The 17,185-nt window shown below is 34.1% G+C and overlaps 1 protein-coding gene across 8 annotated transcripts in view; it reads right to left on the minus strand.

Moving 5' to 3' along the window:
* The window catches only part of LOC145263161 (solute carrier family 28 member 3-like), a 688,175-nt gene that overhangs the window by 170,250 nt on the left and 500,740 nt on the right, over nt 1-17,185 (minus strand). The window contains exon 1 of one of the 8 annotated variants that reach the window (XM_080120175.1): nt 9,867-10,354. The exons of the other annotated variants lie outside the window; for them this stretch is intronic. Within the exon in view, the coding sequence (XP_079976301.1) occupies nt 9,867-9,908 (42 nt within the window). The 5' untranslated portion in view covers nt 9,909-10,354. Of the gene's footprint in view, nt 1-9,866; nt 10,355-17,185 lie in introns of those variants that run through there. 8 annotated transcript variants of the gene reach the window in all.

A 17,185-nucleotide genomic window follows, 5' to 3' on the forward strand; every position in this document is an offset into this window, starting at 1 on the left:
ATTGTACCAAAACCTTCAAGATCCTTGTAACGAAAGTGAATGATGCTCTCACAAAAAATGTCCCAACTAATGCGTCATTAACTGAAATAAACCATGCAACTTTTGGGGCAGCATGGTATATGCAGAGGAAACTTTTGCCCCACCATAAAGAGAAAAAAGAGGGAGAATTTAAGGCCAAAACAAAAGAACCAGTCTGGAAAAGTAGGCTACAACAGAAAATCTTAAAACTCAGAAAGGAAACATCCCAGATATTTACTTTTCTGTTAAGTGACAGCCCAGGGGAAAAATTAAAAAAGAAGATGAATAAACTTGAAACCGATTATTCACTTCATAACCAAGTGCAGATAAGAGCTAAGGTGGCAGAAAACCAAGCTGAAATAAAAGATTTATCTGCACAAATAAAAAAATAAGCAAAAGAAAATGGAGTCCAAGTCATTGAATAGGTCGTTTGACAAGAACCCCAGGATGGTATACAGAAAATTAATTCAAGAAGAAATCAAGGTTAATTCGCCACCATTACAGGAAAAAGTCGAGTCATTCTGGAGACCACTGTATGAGGACCCCAAACAACACTAAAGGGGGGGAGTGGATACATATAATTAAAGAGTCTGTCAAGGGCAAACAAGATATGCCACGACTAAAAATCACGAAAGATGCTATAAGAAAAAACATCACCCACTTTAGCAACTTTAAAAGCCCAGGAATTGACAAGATTCCAAATTTCTGGCTTAAAAAAAACTCACAGCACTTCATGAATATTATGCGCAGGCATTTACTCGTATTGTCAGCAAGGAAGATTCACAAGAGTGGTTAACTCTTGGCAAAACGACTCTGATACCCAAGAGCCAAGAGACTCACTTGCCCAATAAATACAGGCCTATCTGCTGCCTCTCAACCACATACACGTGTCTTACAGGAATAATTGCAGATGCAATCTATCAATACCTGACCGATAGAAAATACCTTGAAAACGAACAAAAGGGATGTACCAGGAATAAACTTGGTACAAAGGACCAACTTCTCCTCAACAAAACAATCCTCGATGACTGCAAAAAGCGTCAAAGGAACCTTTCAATGTCTTGGATAGATTATAAAAAGGCATTCGATAGTGTGCCTCACTCCTGGATACTGCGATGTTTGGAGATATATAATGTCCATGAGAACATAAGGACATTCCTTAAAAAACAAATGACTATGTGGCAAACATCAATTGCACTACACCACATGGAAGGGACAATAAAAACTTCAAATCTCAGTGTCCAGCGAGGTATATTTCAAGGTGATAGTCTGTCACCACTGCTCTTCTGCCTTATTATTGACCCACTCAGCAAACTCCTCAAAAAATGTGATGCTGGGTATAATCTTAGTAAAGGAAGGAAAAAATAAAAAAATAAAAGAGTAAATCATCTACTTTTTATGGGCGATCTCAAACTCTATGCAGAGACAGAAAAACCAGGTTGTCTCTCTGATAGAAAATGTAAAGACTTTCACAGAGGATGTCTGCATGGAGTTTGAATTTGACAAATGTACCAAATGAACAATAAAAAGGGGAAAAGATGACATCCGAAAATATTTGGTTCAATGATGGCTTTATTGAAGATCTAGGAGAGGATGCCACATATAAGTACCTCGGTATAGAGGAGAATGTAATTGTGGAGCATGAAAAAATGAGACATAAGGTGGAACAAGAATGCACATCACGCCTTAAAAAGATCCTCAAATCTGAATTAAACCCCAAAACAAAATAACTGCCATAAATCAACTTGCAATCCCTGTCACCACATATGGGTTTGGTATTATTGACTGGCCTCAATGCAATATCAATAGGTTAGACACAAAGACCAGGAAACTCCTAACCTTACATAAAATAATATATCGAAACCAATGTATGGACAGGATATATCTATCACGAAAAGAGGGTGGCCTTGGTCTCACTGAAATAAACCATGCATATCGAACCACCATAGTAAGCATGGGGCAGTATATTAAAAGCTCAACAGATATGTTAATAGAAATAGTGAGGGACCACCATGAACGCCTACCCCAAAAAACCTCAGTCACAAAGCTTGCTGAAAACTTTGGGGTGTCATACTGGAAAATACTGCAGAGGTATATGATGAACCAGCAACACAGATTGCAAGAAAAAAGAGAAAGAAATACACCGACATCGAGATAGCCGCAAAAAACAAGAATGGGAACAACATAAAAGAGCAGGAAAGTTCCTAGAGGAGCTTAAACAGGAATATATAGACAAAGATGCTTCACTCCAATGGTTCAAGAGCGGGAGACTTCCATTTGATGAGGAAAGATTCATTGTAGCCAGTCAAGATCAGGGCTTACTCACAAATGGATTTAAAAAAATGGCGCGCCTACAAGCAAATGGCCAATGCCGGTTTTGCCACTCAGCAATTGAGAGCCCAAGCCACCTAATGTCTGCATGTTAAATCTTATTGGCAGATGGCCTTTACACTGCCCGTCACAACAAAGTATAAGTACCTCCATTGGAAGATCTGTGGAGAGATGCCACTTGACAGAGCAACGAATATTTGGGAACATGAACCACCACCGATAACACCAAACGGAAAAGTGATTGTGTTCTATGACAAAGACATACAGGCGGGCAGATACATAAAAGACAAAGCTATCAAACCAGATATTGTACTATGGAACAAACCCGAAAGAACTGCGCTCTTTATTGATGTCACTGTCCCAAATGATTTTGGTCTTAATAGAGCTGAACGGGAAAAGATAACAAAATATCAGGATCTAAAAAATGATCTAAAAACCACATGGTCTCTGAAAGAAATAAACATTATACCGGTTGTGATAGGAGCAACTGGTTTAATAAAAAGAATCTTCAGAAATACTTAGAAGCAATCCCTGGAAGACCAAGCTGTAACGAAATACAAATAGCAGCCATAAAGGGAACGGTATCTATTTTTAAAAGAGCCCTCGGATATAAATTTAAATCATAACAGAATCAAGTGTTAGCTCCAGGAGGGAGCCCATTGATATCTTAAAACTTACTGAAGTTAAATAAAAAATATTTTTTATTTAACGAATTTACAATAGAAAAGATGAACTTCAATATAAGAAATAATATTTAGCCTTATGTTTTGCCAAAAACCTAAGCTAAACCAATATGTTGTATGCTTGAGTGTTACCGTGTGTGTGTGTGTGACCATACGTGTGTGTGGATTCTCTCCTCTTAAGCAGCACTTCTATGTAAAACCTTTGACGATTTTGGAGTATTCTGTCTGTTGCGTTGTTCCCTTCTGAAACTATTATGGGTATATTGTTTGTTTGGTGCTTAAATAATGAGGGTGCATATATATATGGATATATATATATATATATGCACATACATATATATATATATATCCACACACACACACACACACACACACACACGTACACATATATATATATATATACATACATACATACATACACATACAGTACTTGTATCACAAATTATCAGTGCGGCTAGACATACACATTTCCCCAGCCGTGAATCGAACCCACAACGGTCGCTTTGGCAGTCGGCAGGTTCAACCATCGGGCCACGTAAATATTTTCCTCGAATGTGTATTAAATCCACCCTGCCCGTCGTAAGAGTGCTCAAACCATCAGTTTGTTTACAAACAAATTAATAATGGGCTTCGCTTAATAGCTGTGTGTTTAACTATATATACAGAAATATACATTAGGAAGAGGGAAATATATGGTTATATATAAAGAACATGCGATCCAATACCTATGAAAGGACGAAGACTGTTGTTCCTTATTTGTCGTTGTGCCACAACAGTTCATGATTATTTATTTATCTTTGTTACTTGATCAACTCAAATTATCTGTTGCAATAAATGTTCAATAATCAGCAATTCGCTTGTTTTGTTTGTTTATCAACCATATAAATTAGTGGCTGTCTATTCCATTCGAGTGTATGATCAGTTTATGGGTATCGAAGTGATAATCAGGTAAAACAACGAGCGGCACGGGTATTGCCAGGCACTTCACGTAAATTGAAAGATATTGCCATAATCCGGGGAAGGGATTTCATGACTGAAGCCACCTGCATGATTCTGACGCACATTTTGCTAATTGCTGATCCAACAAACATAGTTACGAAATTTGCTATCACAGCTGTTCCATATTTCCTCCACCTCGTCTCTTTGTATTGTACTATTTTTTAAAAATCGCTTGACTCCGCTTTAATTAATTTATGGTTATTGCATCCATAATGCCAATGGCTTTTGAGACAATATTTGAATCGCTTATGCGGTTTGTATCGTCAGCAAGTATTCCCAATTCATCCCACATAAATAACATGCAGTCTATTATCAGTAAGATGTAAATGATGACCAGCCCAATGATGCCTGGGTGTACTTATACGAGACTCAATGCTTAGAAGAGCATCTTCATCAGTACAAAAAACACGTTTATATTATATATATAATTTAAAGGAGATTAGAACAATAGTCTAAAGAGCTGAGTGTATTTTAATGTAACAGTGAAATTACTAGTTTAATTAAAATACAGGAAATAGAAAGTGCTCGTTGTAATTTAGATATATAATAAGCTTAATTTTAAATTATCAATCACATTACTTAATATATATATATATATATATATATATATATACTAGCAGAAGTACACGTCGTTGACTGGGCTCAAAAACAGCCTACAGAAAATGGTCTGTGATTGATGAAAGTATGATAGGTTATGAAAAGGAGGGCGTTGTAAAGAGATAGATTTTGATACTCAAAAATTTTACCCCAAGCAAAATATGATGAAAGTAAAGATAATTTTCGCGAAAATATATTTTTTATATCAACTTTGTTTCCATTCGTAGCCAAGAGTGACCAACAAAATAATGTTTCCTTACAAAGAGAAAATGTTATATATATATATATATATATATATATATATATATATATATATATATATATATATATATATATAAATATACAAGTTTCTTTTGTGGTAGAAAAGTTCATTTTTAAGTAGTTCGTAACAATTTTTTTTTCTTTTTAATTCACGAACCGGGTTAAAAAAATCAATGGCAGCGACTTTGAAATGGAGAGCCCCGTTTTCAATTTGAAGAAGGGGTACCTGAGCATTCTGTGTTAACAATTTAAGAGAGTTCCGTCGACGTAAGGAATATTTATAAACATATTTTAATGTTTTCCGTTATTTTGTGCTTGAGGAATATTCGATTATGGCATGTGTAGTTAATATAAAAATTCATTTAAGTAGTTATCGCCTCAAATTTCGTTTTAATTTCGGTTCGCTGAATTTATTTAAAGTAAAGAGCATTAAAAACTATTTCCAGACAAAAACAACATGGTCTGAACTTTTATTGACTATGGTAATATTTATTTCTTGTATAATTATTTTTTCGGGTAGTCGTTTGTTGGCTTTTATGCTAAACACTCTTACGACGAAATATCGTAAAACAAAGAAAAAAAAACAGTTTTGAAAAATAATGAAGCTTTACTTACTTTAGTAAAATAATCCGAAACAGCAAAATGAGATATTAAAAAAGTAAACACGTAATTACTTTTGTTTTTTTTTAAACAAAGAATCGATATAAATATGAATAAGAAGAAAATGGCGCCATTTTCAAGCAGAACAGCGTCGTTTCAGGTTGAAAGTATTGAACGGTGTAGTATTGCGCAGTCGGATTCAGGATTGTACTATTGTAATGTAAAGACCACGCAGAAAGGGTTGTAATCAACTGAATTCAGATATATAAGTAAAAATAAAAAGGTTATATAAATGTTTATAAAAAGATACGTAATCACGTGAGCAGGATTTTTCCTTCTTTTGACACGATAACACGTAACGTTCTTATTTTTTATTATTTATCTATGTATCTGTTTTCGAAAGAGTGCCACGTGCAAGTGGAGCAGGAAAAAAACAGAGTTATGCAAACTTTGTTTCGAGAATTGTCTAAAGTTCCGACTTTTTTTTGGGGGGGGCTTTCACTTTAATAAGAACGTGAATTTATGAGGTGAATTTATTCGACACAATAATGATTCAACTCAAAAAAATAAATAAAAGCTAACGTGAATTAAGATTAAAGTTAAGGTGTTAGTGTGGACCCTCACCCCTTTTAAAAACCTTGTTAAACTTTGTGACATATTTACATTCTATGGAGGTCAAGCGAACGTACACCCCATAATTTTATTATACCATATTTCTTCAAACTGAAGCATAATTATCAAAGTATACTTACGCAAATAGATATGAAAAGTATTTGTTAAAGTTTGTGCCATATTTCAATGGAGTACAGGCGCGAACGCGGACCCCACAATTTTTTTTATACCATCCCTATTTAAGTTGAAACATACTTATCAAAGTATGCTTATGTACATCTATATCAAAGGCCCTTGTAAACGTTTTTTTTTTTTTTTTCATTTTTTATTTCCATACTTTGGGGGCCAGACGCGAACGCAGACCCCACAATTTGTCTGAATCACCGTTCTGCCAGATAAAAATACCCATTCCTGATTCTCGATACATCTTCTATCATTATATGTAATCAGTTTTTTTTAAATAGTCAACCATATAATAGCCTATTCGTGACCACACACACACACACACACACACACACACACACACACACACACACACACACACACACACAGACATTCAGCTTTATATTATATATTATATATATATAATTATAGAGGTGAGATGCTAGTCTAGCGGCACTGATGAGTTGTGATACAACGAAACAGGTCTGTATTTAAATAGACATTCGGACAGATTAGTTGCGGGCATCGCGTCCGTGGTTGAGGGATAGAACTGCTGGCTGTCAACACGACGGTTCTAGTTTCTATCCTTGGCTTGGGAGAGGTGCTAGTCTAGCGGCACTGATGAGTTGTGATACAACGAAACAGGACTGTATGTCGATGACTACAAATATATTTCATATATAATTATATATATATATGTAAGAATTAACATCTCGATTTAAAATTTACCAATTTAAAAAATAATGAAAACTATTGATTAACGACTTGTTTTAAAATCGCTATTAACTCTGTCTTTGTAATATTTAGTGTTCTTTTGGGCGTCTGCTATTTGATTTGACTATTAACGAAATGTTTGATGATTAAGTTCTACTTTGTTTCGATCAGGAGACATAATAATAAAAATATTTGTCCAGAAACGGTCGCACACTAAAACGAACTCTTTGGAATTTGCTTAATGATGAATATGTAATGACGTTTTTTATATCTATAAATTGTTATAAAATAACACCCGTTAATTCTAAATCCTGATTTTAATACATAAATTGCTTATTGGGATGTAATAGAAGTGATTGTACATTCATCTATTCGTCATTACAAATGAATATATTTTAAATAAATTCGATTCATGAAACTGTTTACATTGTTTATCCTATGTAAGACACTGAAAAATAAATAATTTCAATTTCGGCATAAATGTGTGTTTAGGAATACATTACTCTTAACTGGCATAACTTTTAAAAGTGAGATTAATCGCGGAATTCTTTTTATGATTGAAGTCAAAGTAAAACAATAATACACCCATTTAAGTAACGTTGAGTCAGCCATTAGAATTCATTTGATTGGTTCGATCGAAAAAAAAGTGTGTTACCATTTAAATGAGAATAAAAAACAAAGTCAAAAGTCATTTATCAAGTTCGCCCTTTCTCTCGCGTTCTCTTTTTTTCTTTCTTCTCTTCAACTTTTTTATGATAGTTTTACTTAATCTAGTGTCCACTAGTGTATATATATTATATGTTTTCAGTCTTTGTTTTATAATTATTTATATTAACTCGCAGTGTTCATGAATAGTGAATAAGTTTAATAGAAGCGAGAGTGATAGACATTATAGTTGCCACAAAACTAGTTCAAACAAAAAATACAAAAAGCAGTGAAACGATAAATGAAAGTCGCGAAAATGTAAATGGAGACGATTTATTATGTGTGTGCGTGTGTGTTGGTATGTGTGTGTGTGCGTGTGTGAATATCGACAGCTCGACATTCTTAAGCGTGCTATGTACTAAACTGCTCTTTGTTGGTGTCATTGATAAAATAAAACCTATTATTTAGTCCATGCGTCTATAAATAACTATGGATGCGACAAATGAAGAAGTAGAGCGATTCGAGCCAAGTTACATAACATAGGCCTCGTCTTAAACAGCTTAATTCTTCTAATATATATATATATATATATATATATATATATATATATATATATATATATATATATATATATATAGCCATACACCCCCACACACACATATATATTTTATTTTTATTTTATACATACATACATACATATATATATATATATATATATATATATATATATATATATATATATATATATAAGACGCTGTATATTTTATGAAAGCTGATAGCAATACAGAAAAAAGATGAATAAAAATAAACAATCGAAAACGAAATTTGCGGTCTTGATCTTCATAATTATCCATTTTTCGATAAATCATTCATATTCGTTCAATGAATACCCAAGTTATTGCAGATCATGAACGTTCTTATTCTCCGTCTGAACGTCATGTTTTCACTTTCTATTTATGTATAATTGTCTGGTGTTATTTTATTCGTAATTCGAAAGACTTATTGTGTAAACTTTGGAGTTTTGTAACCAACTTGTTCGAGAATGGAAATAATAATATGCGAATTGGCAACTATAAGAGTAACCCTGGATAGTATTTAAAATATTTGATATTTCGGGAAGAATATTCCCTTCTCAAAAAGCACAATGAAAATACATCTAACGAAAAGAAACTAAAAAATTGACTACTTCTTTGATTTTTCTGTAAATGACTTTTTATGCCATTTAAAATTATTTGAATGGTTATATCACTGATATATTACTTTTTTAAATTGTTTTATTTGTTTATATAATTATTTATTTTTAAATTGTTTCACCCAAACAAAATGAATTAAAACATAAACAATAAGCACAAATATATTTTTATCAGAATAATACCAAACATTTATTAATATCGATTAAATTTGGAAAAGTATATATATATATATATATATATATATATATATATATATATATATATATTCCACTTTTTGAACACTTACTTATCATAAATGAGTAGATACTGAGTTGACCTGATAATTGCGAATATAAGCACGTATATGTTTCCCTTATCATATAGCTGACATCAGAACTCCACATACATAAGTTAATAGTATGCTAAAGACGAAATATTTGTAAAAAAATAATTAGCACAAAACAAAAAGAAAACATCACGAAAATCAAACGAATAATAGATTGTAATTACAAAACAGCTAACACACGAAGAAACACATCGGCACATATAAAAAAATATGCATCAATTATGTCATCGATTTTACAAAAAGTATCACTATCTATCTTTCACTACCCCTTCCCTCTCTCTCACTCGTACTATATATATATATATATATATATATATATATGTATTAATCTACACACACATAGTGATATGTATACAGTATGTATACATACATGCATGTGCATTTATGTATATTTATATATTTATATAATGATGTATGCATGTGTTTTTTAAAAAATTTCTTTTAATTTTATTCTAGCTGCATATAGGGTATCCTACCGGATAACGCAAGAGTACGACACACACACACACACACACACACACACACACACACACATATATATATATATATATATGGATAGATACACCGTTCGTCTACCCTTTTTCCCTTTAAATCATGAATATTAGAAAAGGAAAATTTTCTAAGAGAAAAAGAGAAATATAGATATATAGTTTGTAACAATCTAAGTATGCATGTATTTACATAGGTACGCATAATAACAATAAGTAAAAAAAAAAAAAAACTCACCGGGTAAACAATCACTTGTTGATTTTTTGTGCTTTCACTCATAACGAAGAGAAAATTAATCCGGCAAAATTATAAATTTCAAATTTATTCTATATCATATATGCAAACCAAATGTAAGATATACATATATACACACATATTATGAAAATATGTGCTTGTATATATATATATATATATATATATATATATATATATATATATATATGTATGTATGTATAAATCTATGTATATATATGTGTGTGTATGTAGTTATAAGCAAATATATACATATATGCAAATATATGTATACATAAAATGTATATCTAAATAAACTACGTTTTTTTTTCTTTTTGTATTGTTTAGTTTTTCTATTTCCTGGTTGTTTTTACTGTCGAATGCAAAAAGAGTCGATGATTACAGCAAAGCGTATTGACCCAGCGGCTGCGATATTTGACAAGGAGGCCCTTCTTCCTCCCTTCTCATCTCTACCAAGGTTTTCGATTATCTACTTCAGTCTCTGTTTTCGGCTTTATATACGGCCAAGATTTATATCTTTTTAATAGTTAAACTAATAAATAAATAAAATCTTGACTCTTATCTCGGACACTTTTTTTCTGTAATGATAGGCTTTAAATCCCCTCCCCATCCTTTACAGCTAACCCCACCTCTTTCTGTTTTATTCACTTGTATTCGGGTCTAATTCCTCTGCACATCTATCTATCTATCTATCTATCTATCTATCTATCTATCTCATCTGTTTCAAATTATTTCAAAATAGTCATATATAACTCACTATCTCAATTATCTTGTTTTGTATCGCAATTTGTTCAAATATCTCTCTGAATTTCATAACTACCTCAATATGTTTGGATTCATCTGGCAATTTACTTTTCTAGTTTTAAGAGTTCATAGTCTAGCAAGTAGAGATCAAAGCACATAAAGTAGTAAAAGTGGAGGTAATATTAATGAGTCACTCATTAACGGGATTGGCGTCATAATTGATCAACGAGATCGGAGGTATAACTATAAAGAAAGCTGAGGTAAAAATTTGAAATGTATAGTGTGCTGTATATGATGGTTGGGAAATTAGACTTTGAGGCAAATTTGGCGGGGGGGGTAAGAAATGGACAGTAAAATGGAAATAGAAGTGAGAACCTTCATTGTTTCGAATATAGTGATATATTATAAGAATTTCTTGGAAAGTGAGAAAACCTCAGAGTTTGAGAAGCTGATGAAAAGATCAATAGTAGAAGAAATTCTTTTGCTAAAGAAAATGATGTGAGCATTGATGGCAGCGTTCCGGACCACAAAAATAGAAGTCAGGCCAGTGTTAAACTTCCATGAATTGAACCGTTTTGTGGCGTGTGATAAAAGAAGCAATATAATAGATGTTTGTGATGATAAGATGAGAATGTGCAAACGATTAGTGAATATTATTTCTGCCTACTTGCAGCTGCATGCGGCGAAGGAACTATGACAGTATCCTCTATAAAGTAAAAACTTATTAGTTAACACGGCTTGGGTTCGGACTAAATGTTGCGCCGAAGATTATGGCTGCGACTTTAAAAGCAGTGTAAACGGAAGGAAGCAAAGCAAAAAAGTCACCGATTCGTATATCAATGACAAAATGGTGGATGTAATGGTGGATGTAACAAAGATGTGAAAAGAATTTGAGCTAAAGCAAAATCGCCAACATCTTTGGATAGAGGAGCAGCACTTACGCTAATATAAAGAAGGATAGGAGAGTTCATATTCACACAAGGCAACGACATCCTAGAGATATGAGGAGAAAATAGTGGACGGAAGTTATTTTCTATCTGTGTCAAGTTGTTAGGACTATTCAGTTGATGAATGGCTGCAATTAATATGTATATATGTTAAAAGCAAATGGATTAGACTGGAAGGACAGATTTGATAGTAAAACTATGTAATAGAAATACAGGAGATTTTAACTGCTATAGAAAATTACTCTTGTGGCCCCCTCTCTTGGGACGTCAAGTAAGGACCCATAATCGCCTTCGAAAACTTCGGCTCGTGATGTCTTGTTCCCTGAGACGGTCACATCAGATTCCTGGTATGCTGAAAACGAATAGCAAAGCTCAGGCAGGCAAGCAAGAAAAACAGCCACGTGAAATTCTATTTTACTAGAGTTTATTTCACAAAAAATATTTACAGGCATTTTACAAATATTGTTTAGTTCTTATCAAGTTTTAAAAGTCTCAAATCTTTAGTCTTCGCACTCAGACGGATAGAAGTAGGTGGCGTGATCAGTCATTGGGAACGGCGAGATTCCACGCAATCTGTGCCTCTTGGAATCAAACGGGAATCTGCTAATATTTTAGCGTATCGGCCTTATGTAGTCGGGTGTGTGTTCGGGGGGGGGAGATCTCTAAGCCAATCAAATTACGCCACGCATTTGGGGAAACCCCAAATTTTGCGGGTGTGCAATTCAGCCATATCACTAGCTTTGTAATTTCGGACCAAACTCAACATTTAATTCCCATGACCTCAAAGGTCACGTCCCATCATTCAGACAGTCATAGTCTGAAGGGTCCACCAGGCCGATCAGTACAATACATTATTCTAACATTCTCACATTATATTATTATAGTATTATATACAATATATTATTCTAAAATTCTCACATTTCCTGTTGTCTATTTTTCAAGTAACAAATATACCTCTGATTTTCAAACAATAAAGCAAAATATATCTATATATTTCCATTCAAGTCCTTTGGATATCCGCTGTCGCCCGGGATCTATGAAAGTAATCTTAGCATAGTTATGCGGTCTTCTTCAGCTCCCGAATGAGGAGCAAAACGCTCCCTTAGGTCAATTAGGTTACACTCTGTTACTGGAGCTTGGTAATACCTTACACATAAATAAGAGTGGTGTGTTGTGATGCAAGCAATATTGCAACAGGCGTGGTCGTTGAGATTGGCGGTTTAGTGTCGGAAGATGCAGCTGTGTTATGAAAAAAGAATAGCTATAATAATATTAAGGTGGCCGAATTAGATACTGTTTCGACAGCCACCAATTTAGCTATAAAATTGTGGTTGAGAAAAACTGAAATAAGAACCGATTCAGCCACGGTAATAAGTTGGGTGAACTCTACAGTGGAAAAGAGTGGAAGAATACGAAAAAAGGAGCTCGAGAAATGGTTGTAAAAACGGAGATTATTTATACGTGGAGCGTTAGTATCGGAATTAAAACTGTGAATAAAGACAGTGTCTTTGCCTTCAGAGAGAAACAAACCAGATACATGCACTCAGATGAAAATGCAGTGATTAATTGAAAAAGAAAAGGTCCCGGTATGCTGCATAGGAATTGGTGAACAAGAAAAGTTTCATGGCATGCACTACCTGGTAGTGGAAAGAACATTATATTTAGTGCAGAAAGTTGACCCATTTATAAATCGGGAAAGAAGTTTAAAACGTGGTTAAGAATTGTGTTTGATGTCAATCGATTGATTCCAGCCCAACTATACATAATCCTGGGAAATTGGGACATCAAATAATTGAACAAGATTAGCTATAGACATAACACACTGAAAATGATGCTTAAATGAAGTCCAGTAAATAAATGGCAATATGTTTAAGCCAGAAGTTCTCCAAACGATGTTTAAAAAAATGGAAAATAAGAAACTATTATAGCGGCAGATGCGGAGGAATCAGAATTAGAATTAGAATTAGAATGGCGAAGCAACAAGAAGGATATCACCTTAAAAGGCACATTCTGGTAGACTATGGCTCCTAAGGTCGGACAGAGAGGGTACACAGTGCCCCATAGATTAGTTTTTAATTATGAATGGAGGTACCCAATAGATACATCCCCAGCAAGCGATTACCAACTATCCAAACAATCGCGCGTTCGGTAGTTTCACCCAAAAGTTTTCGAACTATCGAACGCGTGATGTACTCTGCAATGGAGAAGAAGAGAAGCTATTTAACTTAAGTGAAGATGGAATACTACGAAATATTTTGAGGCGCATGGTCTGTGTAGACGATGAATATATAAATGCTGGGCATGAGAGCAATGCACGGACCGCAGAAAGACAGTAATGGACGAATCTGGGCACATGATTATGTAATAGAAATGATCTGTAATTATCAGAAGGGTCTGAAATGCTAGAAAGGCAAAGTAAGTAACTTTTCTGTGAGCAAAAGCCTTAAAAAAACCAATACAAACCTGTTTTTGTGCGGCCTCTGGCGTTTTGTGAAGAAAAAAAACTAAGAAAAAGAATGGCCACTTTCTATTTTTATATACTTGCTATATTTGTCACGTAATATGCAAATTAAATACTTCCGATTTTAAATAAAAAGCCCGATTTATCAGAGACTACATTGATATTGGCTTTGGATGTTGGACTAGCAAATTTTGTTAGCAGGGCGTCGTGTTTTGAAGTTGAGAATATTGATAGCAGAATGTCGAGTTTTTGAGTCGAATTTATGGCAGCAATGCGTCGAATATAGAGTAGTGAATTTTGACAACAGTCTGTGGAATTTAACTACGGAAATTTTTACTTGGAAGCGTAGCATAGTAAAGAATCTGTCAGAGCAAGTGTAGAATACTTAACATTTGTTCGTTTATACCGACATTTACGACATGCAAACATAAATAAGAATTATATTGTGCACAACTATATAACCCTCGTTAAATTGTGCACAAGTATATAAACCTCGTTAAATTTCATTTGCTTAGATGTTTTAAAGATTTTAAATAATAAATCATTTGCATTTTTCCTTACCCAATCATGCGTACCTCATTTTGAGATATCTTGATACTTGTCGCAAGCCATTCCGGAGGTAAAATGCGCAAAATTCTGAGTAGCTTATCGCCATATATATTTTCATAACTTACTACCTATCTCCACTTACGCCTTAGAAAAATGTTAAGGTAAATCTGAAAATCCATATATAAAGTATTATATCTGTACACAATTTCATGTTGACACAAGAATAATATATATATATATATATATATATATATATATACATATATATATATATATATATATATATGATGGTACACCGGAACACTGACGTCAACAGTCGGAGTAAGCCGAGCGTCGCCGTAACATAAAGCAACGCCACTGAAAATGAGGCGCGATGTTTTTCAACGCGACGCGCGTTGCAAATTCAAAGCAGCAGACGACAATTTAGAAGAGGAAGAAAAAAAAAGTAAAAGTAAAAAAACACACACACACACACACACCAGTTCCTACATTAACGGAAAAGACACACAAGTTATTCAGGGCAGGAAGAAAAAAAAGTGTAAAATAACAAACAAAAAACCCAATGAATTTTACATCTTTATGTGACCAACTCAAAACCCCAGCCGGAGTACTGGATTTTTGCCAAAAAAAAAAAAAAAATTACTGGCAAGGTCGAAAACGTGTGCGTCATGCGGACACATCTGTCAACTTATGAGAAGAGCAAAAGTAAGCGATGGCAATTGCCGAACCTATAATTCACTCAGGACTGGCACTTTTTTCGTCAAGTCCAGGTTTACAATAGCAACAATTATCAAAATCATTTACCTGTGGGCCTGAAAAAAGATCTCCAACGCGAATGCGGTTTAAGGTCATCACACACCATCGCCGATTGGAAAAATTTCCTGAGAGACATCTGTGGAGAATATTTTCTCAAAAATCCCCAGCAGATAAGGGGCCCGGGCCATACGGTGGAAATAGACGAGGCAGTATTCAATCGCCGAAAACATAACGTAGGCCGACTAATCACACCGGTCAGGGTCTTCAGTGGATACGACCCCGCCGAAAAGGAGGGTTTCTTGGTGAATGTACCAAACCGGAATACAGAAACCCCCCTTCTCTTAATAAAACAGTATAATCTGCCGGGGACCACGGTTGTATCAGACTGTTGGAAGGCATACAGCAAAGTGGGGGGAGAGCCTTCATTTTGTACCTCCCGAAACGAAGGCTACGACGAATCATGTGGAGCGAATATGGAAGGAAGCGAAACAACGCAACAAAGTTGAATGCAGGACCAACCGGGAGCTTTTGGACACATATCTCCTAGAGTGTATGTGGAGACATATCTCCTAGAGTGTATGTGGAGACAAACATTTGGTAAAGTTCCGTTTGTCTCCATATAAGCTCAAATCACCGAAAGCTACCCGGTTGATGAAAAGCTGCTCCCTTGCACACCCGCTACCACCTCTGCGTCCACTTTGACGTCGTGTGATGCCGTCCAACAGTCTGAGGAAGCAACAACATAACCCCCCCAAAAAAAGAACAAATGTTTCACTTTTCACGCTTTTCTAAAGAAATAAAACAGATTCTCCCTCCCCTCCAAAAAAAAAGTTTGGTTTCTTTTTTTGTTGTAAAAAAAGAAAAAATGTTTCAACTTTACACGTTTTTCTATAAAAAAAACATAAAAAAGCCCCCCCCCCAAAAAAAAAACAAAAAAAACAACAGTTTTGTTTCTATTTTTCTTGTAACAAAAAAGAAAAAAGTGTGGGACTTACCAGTGAACCTTTTATTGAACTAACAAATGTTTCCGTAAATATATATATATATATATATATATATATATATATATATATATATATATATAAATGTTATAATATTTTTTTTTATCGGTAATAAAACTTTAAAGTTCCAAGGTAAGTTTTCCTGTTTTTTTTTTTCTTGTAATGCTATGCGACGCTCGGTTTTATTTCCTTGGCGACGTTCGGCTTACTCCGGCTGTTGACGTCAGTGTTCCGGTTACAGCCGAGCAGTGGCTGAGTTACGTCCGGATAACTCTCTGCACTAGTACCATATATATATATATATATATATATATATATATATATATATATATATATATATATATATATATATACATATATATATAGTGTTAGAAGTTTTTAACCTTTAAAACTATACAAAGTAAATATTTTTTATCGTTCGTTAGAAAACTATTTAGTCAGTAAGTTATTTAATCACCTGCAATCACTGCATCAGCTTGCTCTCTCAAATTCACTATTGTACCAATAATACTTTAGTTTTTAAGGGATCATCAGTTGTTTACCATGAAACACGGTTTCCCTACAAGTAAACCATGACTAAATATTCAAAATCACATCGTATTTGCAGCTCAAATAAGATCTCCTCAGTCTGGCTCCCAATCACTGGCTTGCATAATAAATAATGCATCTTCTCCAAGTGATGTTTCATAAAGTAACAACTGAAGCTGCATATCTCACTAAACTATATGAATTCTGAATCCAGTAAAATAAAGAGACCACAAGAATGACATATTATGACATATTTAAATGGTCAATCGGGGTGTGGAAAATTATGTTCTTAACTATTTTACTAACAAGCACCCAAGT

Source organism: Euprymna scolopes, chromosome 38 (assembly GCF_053919585.1).
Source record: "Euprymna scolopes isolate OS-2025 chromosome 38, ASM5391958v1, whole genome shotgun sequence".
NCBI classification, from domain to species: Eukaryota; Metazoa; Mollusca; class Cephalopoda; order Sepiida; family Sepiolidae; genus Euprymna; species Euprymna scolopes.